Source organism: Photinus pyralis, unplaced genomic scaffold (assembly GCF_008802855.1).
Source record: "Photinus pyralis isolate 1611_PpyrPB1 unplaced genomic scaffold, Ppyr1.3 Ppyr1.4_LG2, whole genome shotgun sequence".
Classification (NCBI taxonomy): Eukaryota; Metazoa; Arthropoda; class Insecta; order Coleoptera; family Lampyridae; genus Photinus; species Photinus pyralis.
This window is the reverse complement of record NW_022170403.1, coordinates 44,795,123-44,802,229: the sequence shown is the minus strand read 5'-3', so window position 1 is coordinate 44,802,229 and position 7,107 is coordinate 44,795,123. Positions and strand designations below refer to the sequence as shown.

The 7,107-nt window shown below is 37.3% G+C and overlaps 1 protein-coding gene across 1 annotated transcript; it reads right to left on the bottom strand.

Moving 5' to 3' along the window:
* Positions 1–5,072: 5,072 nt before the first annotated feature.
* Positions 5,073–6,133, bottom strand: LOC116163569 (peroxisome biogenesis factor 10-like). The gene is made up of 3 exons (XM_031477570.1): positions 5,798–6,133; positions 5,511–5,753; positions 5,073–5,464 (listed from the first exon to the last, which is right to left on the bottom strand). Exons 1-3 carry the CDS (start codon positions 6,059–6,061, stop codon positions 5,132–5,134), a joined length of 840 nt encoding a protein of 279 aa, XP_031333430.1. The 5' UTR covers positions 6,062–6,133; the 3' UTR covers positions 5,073–5,131.
* Positions 6,134–7,107: the final 974 nt, after the last annotated feature.

Genomic DNA, 7,107 nt, shown 5'->3' with positions numbered 1-7,107 from the left:
CCATTAATTGCCAAAAAAAACCAATTACAGAAGATGTGTGACGGTAGAAAAAAGATTACCAGCACTTTTGATTATTATGACACACGACTGCCGACAAATGATCGTTCAAGAACGTCGGGTCGGGCGAAAATAGTCGGTTGCGATTTCGATCGGTCCCGACAAAAATCGAGCCTGTGGACAGGCTTTCAATAGGAGCACACGCGCGCGATCTTGATCGGGCGATTCAAATCGCACCGATCTTGGTCGTTCCGATGCGGTGGACATCCGGCCTTAATGAGACCGACTGCGTTCTCCACTTCAATCAAAATTGTATGTCATGGACTCATCTCGGGACCCCCATGACACTGAAACGGAAACAAAATGGAACTCCTACTAATAATAAATATCAGTCTATCCGTCTGTTCCTCGTCTAACAAAAGGAGACAGGCGATGTCAAACGTTCGCAAATCGATTTCTACGAGTTCGAGGATCAGTGCTATTGAATATGGGCCGGATTAAAAGTCTGGTATCCGAATGCGAGCAGAGTGGCAAAAAAATTCTCAAACTGAAAATCGTATGCGATTCTTCGTATCTTGTTCTCCTTTCCATCAATTACTTCATTACAAGGCTCTGGCTGAACTTTAAGAAACCGAGTAATAAACACTTGAAATTTTTTACAGCTTTTAAAGAGATAACTATAGTTTTTTCCTCGGGTTTTTTTCTACTTATAGGTTCTAGGTTTCCCATTACTGACGCTTATAATGATCTACCCGTCTGTCTGCATAGCATTTTAATGTAACCAAAACTATAAATGACCTACTATTTCAACAAAACCTGATTTCTCCACTCATGCGTACATTCCTAACTTTAGATTGGAACCAATTATTCGAACTGCGACGTCTGCCTGTCCGTCCTGATTATTATCCGTCCGTCTCTCACTGTCGGTTCGGCTGTGAATATTGTTCTATACTTAAATGGAAGGAAAATCCGTACATAGCAATTATTGCAAGTGTTCGATTCGGCAATTATAGGAAAGGTTATTCCAATAGTTAATTCGGAAGAATAATTTACACACTCATGTTCGCCTTTATGTACCTACCGATTGAGTATTTGGATTATCTTTACACAAGCATCAAAATTCTCGTGAACCGATATATTTTAATTGCAGGCATTTAGGCAAAACACCTATTGTCATAATTGTCGAAACTTCAAATATAAAATTGGTATAAGTAATTACCCAAAATTAAGCAATATGTAACGTTACGATATAATTATCCATTCACATTGACTTAAATTTAATGGTTTATGAGGTCTGCTATTAAATTTAAATTAAAGATTAATAATTGTGCATGTTTAAGCGGCGCACTTGATCGGTTTAGTCAATGGGGAAACCTGCTCAGAAATCTTTTTAAATTTGTTGACAACGCGTTGGCATAATCAGTAATGATATGATTAAAGATAAAAGTGAGTCATAGTAACAATACCACATGTAAAAAAGATTGTTATTGTTACCTCGTGTGTAAAAATACAGTGCGGAGCTTTGTTTCCCGCCTGTTGAACGTAAACTAAAATCGATTAAAAAGTTCCTTAAAATGTTAATTGGGGTTTACTATGGGAAATTTGGGAAAGAATGGGAAGTGTAGTAGCGAAATCGGTATACCTAGATACATAATAATCCACTTGCTGCTTACGAAGCCCTTAAATTCCTTATTCCGACGGCATTTAGTCAATTACTTTTTAACAACACCGCACAAGAACAATCCTCATCGGCACCAAAAACAACAACAATCACAAACAAAAGTGAACACACAACACGGCCGTCGGCGTCGCGTCAATTGTTGTAAACAAACTGCGGTTTAAACATAATGGCAACAAAAATACGCGGCGGCGTCCGGCTCTGATCGTCCACTGTGCAGTCCGGTCTAACGTCCACTACTGTTTCACTGTTCACTTTATAACTTGGATCAATAGCATCAGTTCGTAACGTAAATTTCTTAAAACAATAATTCATATTTATTATTTTTTCCCATTCAAAATTCATCATCAACCGAAACGCGCCGTCGTCGTAAGTCGTCAGAGCTTCGTAGTAGCAAGCATGACAAGTATGTAAAGTATTGGAGGAATTGTGGACACATTGTTGGCATTCTAACGGATATTTAGCCTAAAACACTAGATAAACTGTATGAAAACTGTTCCGAAACAAGTTCGTACTTACCCAAAATGAAGATTCACGCCTTGTCGGCAAGTTTGCAGATAATTAGAGCGGATTTTCGTACGTAAATATGAGGAGTTGGTCTGTTATTGGTATGCTAGGAATGGTACAAAGAATCTAGACAACGCAACAACTACCGCGCACCCGAAGCGCGCATGGTAAGCACTCCCAAAGCCAGTTTTCTACCTCACCTATCTCCTTCACACCCGGGAAAAAATTCAAACATCTACGTAGTCGCCATCTGACAACTGAACGCGCAAACGTAAAAAAATAGGAAACGATAATCGCTGAAGTTCATCTCTCGCATTTTCTGTTCTCCTAATCAAAATCTGTCGTCTGCGACTTTAATGCGATATTCTGGGAATATATGAGCCATAAAAGCACCATCAAACTTTTACTACACTTGCCTGGGGCCTTTGATGCGCCTTTCCGCCCGATAGAAACGAGCCACTCTCATTTGTAATGCCATTCATTTCAAGGGAAAATTACAAATCGGCCTTATACTTAGAATATTTTTAATGATTAGGTAGGTGTATGATTTGCCAACTTCATACATTTTTATGTTACTTTTTTACACCAATCATCTCCAAATATTAGAGAAAGCACAGGTTTCTAAATACATTGTTCAACTCAAATACAAATTGCTTTTTGCTTTCCTCACTAGAGAGGAAAATCGCATTTTCTTCGCCCTTTTTAAAGACGAAAGTAATTGTTTCTAAAGTAGTTTCAGAAAATAATTTTTGATGATGTGACGATAATACTATACGATCAAAAGTGTTGGTATCGACTGTCGAGTCGCCTTTGGAATTTTTGTTTATAGGTATGGGAATATTTAACTTGAACTTCCAAAGGCAACTCGCCCGCTCGAACCCGCTTCAAAAAAGTCCGCCGCCAGTTCATTGATGAAGCGAAGCGTTGGCTACCCAAGCTTTAATTGTTCTGGGAACGTGGATATTACTCGTGTGAGATCAGCGGCTGTTGCAACTTACAGGAGATCCCAGCCAAATTTGGCCATAAAATCCGTGTTTCGGCGAGAGCCGTTCAAGCGCGCATAGTCAACCTTATACCTTTGATGGTCAGTCTACCTCTTCGGAGTTTTTTGATGGCTCGTCTAAGTTTCTCTCTAGGTCTTGTAATGACGTTCCAATTTAATGGTGGTCCTTCTAGGAATAAACTTGGTAAGCAGGGCGCCTTTAGGGTCCCAAATCACCAATTACAGCATTTCCATGGCGCATTGGCTGTTAGGCTGGCACTGAGCGCCGCAGCGAGTTCAACCCAGGGGCGTCATTTCACCTTAACATTAGGGGGGGAGGGGGGCTAAGCGATGCGATTACATGAAAGTTTTGACTACTAGTGTATGTACCGTATGTCCTATTTCGGTTGAGACTGCCAGCTATTTTTAATGATAGACTTGTGGTTTTCGCCACCCTGTGCCACTTTTTTATAAAACTTTTAATACCACAAACAGAATCATTCTGAGATACAGGGTGAAAACGGAAAGTTTGAATTTTTGGGGATGTTATCATATTTTACCACCCATGTAAGATAGAAAAAGGGGGTAAAAAATGTTTATTTTAGTTTTTGCAGTGTTTAAATGGTAGGCTATGGATTTATGGAGATTTTGTTTTGTTTATTGTATCCATGGAAGCCGATGCCAATCAATAAAAACGGCAGGTTGTAGCAACATGCCATTTCAAAATATTGAAAAATATAATAAGATATATAATTATGTGTAGGTACACAAAAATATAGGTATAGTGATACATCAATGTAATCAGGAAAACGAATATAAAACATTGTCGTCAAAGGCACTGAATTCTGCATAAAAATATCTAACACAAACAGTTGTTGCTTTTTTTCTATTACATGGGTATAGTAAGATGATATAACATCCCAAATAGTCAAAGTTTTTGTTTTTACCCTGTGTATCTCAGAAACAAGCATTGGTTCTGTTTATATAGCTAGTATTAAGTTTCACAAAAAAGTGGCACAGGGTCGCGAAAACCGCAATTCTTTTACTACAGGTACCCGAGTGTTTTGATTATTTTTTGGAATACTTTAGGATCACGGGGGGCACGGCCCTTTCCAGCACCCCTCAAATGGCGCTCCTTGGTCCTATGGCTTCTACCAAGGCAGGTACAAACATGGGGGAATTAGGATTCTTACATGTTTGTAATTTTGTATATTATTTATACATTTTTCTAATTCCTCAGTTCCTTCCGATTCCTCAAATTTTACCGTTTCTGAGGACTTAGATTTAATTTTTGGGATTCTTCTCATTGTTCTGAAGTTTCAGATTCTCAGGGGCTTTTGCCGATTCCTGCGATTCTTCCGTTGCTTTGGATCTTACAAATTCTACCGAATACTTTTCCCCATTTTTAGTCTTTTTAAGCTCTTCAAATTCCTTAGATTTATAAGGTTCTTCGGATTACATCCATCGAAAAACGACTATCATAGAGAAAATCTTATTTTTTAAGTGTACTGGGTTCACACCCGTAGGAGGCTGACTGAGCTGAGCCCTCTATGCCTGAGCCGTGTCCCGTATGCAATTCTTCGCGCATACTCATTTTTGGTGCAATAAAAGTTTTTTTTGCTCGTAGAATAAAATCCCTTTGCTAAAAGCACCAACATGGAAAATTTTACGTGGCCCTGGAGGGCGAATTCAACATTTAAAAGTACTGAACTTATGAAAATTAGCGCATCGCAACTCATATCACAAATAGATTCTAATTCGAAGCGTTTTTTGTTATCATCAGAGTTTCGCCCCTGAGACAGGTAACAATAGGTCCTCATGCGGGACAGTTTCAATACTAATCAATGAAACTTTCCATAATTTTTTAAGAACTCAATCTAGCTAAACTCCATTAGTAATTACAAAATGAACACTGAACATTTTATTGCATAACAGTTATGTAAACTAACATTTAACATGTTGTCTACCTACTCACAATTTTGCAAAAATATAATCCTACTAGGATGGATAATTTCTCTACAAATAGGACAAAATTGTTGGTAATTTAAGCTTTCATAAATACACTTCCAACAAAATAAGTGACCACAGGATGTAGCACACGTATCTTTCCGGGGTTCTGTACATAAGCTGCATAGTGTGCTGCTGCTACTGTAGTTGCTTATCGCAGTCTCTTCCACCTCATCTTTAGACAAATACATTCCACGTATCAAAGCATACACTAAATATGCTAGAGACACTTTTCCTAGTATATTAAAACTGAGGGTAGAAGAATCGTCTTGTAGCCACTGTCGTAACAAAATCTGCAATTTTAACATTACTTTTGCTTCTATACAACAGAAAACTTACATATTTGATTCCCCAAATTCGATTTGAAAGATTGTAGTACTTGCCATATATATAAAATAGGGAATAGTGTAATCGTAACAATAACAATTTATTCTCTTTGAAAAATGTTATTACACGTATCAACTTAAGTCGTGCATGGTTAGTTAGGGTTTCAGAATTATTTATATTTGTTTTTAGTTTATCTAGAAATCGGTTATATAATGATTCGCCACCTATATAAAACAGTATCCAAAGAACTTGTACCTTAAAAAGCAACGCTAATGATAAAAACAGCACAAATCACTCACAAATTTTGATGGAATGTTATTTTTATCCGTAAATCTTATAACTCCAGTGTACTCTTCACCTAAGGTTTGTAATTTGTTCAACGAAGTGAAATAGTAATACCAGATGTTAGTAATTGCAGGTACAGTATTTTTGAGATGATTATAGTTTTTGAAACCAAGTAATTTGAAAATTGAAAGAACATCTTCTTCGCAACTTTTTACAAAGGAGTCATCTCTTTGTGCACATCTTAGGATATCAGCTACCTTGGCGTCGTACAAGTGCATTTTTTTTTATTTGTTTGAACCCACATAAATAAATTTTAGTTTATGTTTTTAACCTCTACAGTTTGAATGCTGCAATTTACAATAAAAAAGAGGTTATGATGAAGATCAAATGGTAATAAAATGTATAGGGTGTTCCGTAATCTCGAATCTACTTACTCCACCAAATCACCACAGGGTGTCGAGATTTTAATTAGTAGATGGCAGATGGCACACAGTCAAGAACGTATGCGCAGTAATAATTAAAATACTCAGATTAATATTAACTTATTTTAATTTTTTACTGAAAGACCAGTACCTACTGGTGGTGTTAGTTGAATAATTTCTGTTTGCACATGGTCAGATGGTCCGTATGTAAAAAAAAAAATTGACTGATCTGATCGAGGGGATCAAGACAAGCATATTTTCCAAATAAACGTGTTTCGTTTGGGGGCCATCCCCAAAGAAGTGGTGAAATATGGACTTCTTCTTTAATTTTGTTCTCAGCAGCCACAAGAGTTACAAAGATGGGTGCACGTCTTTGAATAGGTTTTCGGGTATGCCCTCTCCGATTTTGAAATTTTTTTTCAAAATTCCGACCACGAAAGGGCGCACCCCTGCTTGGGGGTGCGAAAAAAATTCTGATTTCGAAATTTGGTATCTAGGGGTTTCTGAACATGAAAATGACGAATCTGGAATTAGTTTTTTAAAAAATTCGAAAAAAAAGTTTCACTGCAATTCTTGGCCGGACAACGAAAATGGAGAGAATTCCACGACTTTTGTTGTATACACTGTACATACTTGATTAGTTAAGGAACAACATTGTAGAACAGTTTTTTTTTAATCCCTTTCAAACAAATGTTATACTCATTTGAAGATTGAGCTTTCGGGTTACAAAGTGTCCCTCGCCTACTGGTGAGTGATCTAATTTCGCATGTAGTTAATTGAAAATGTTGCAAATAACAAAAAAATAACGTTTTAAGAATTAAATTTGCCGAACGTTGTAGAAAATGTCCCACTCCACATTTCTATGGTGGCTCAAAGAGGTGTTTGATTTTTATCGTCAGCTC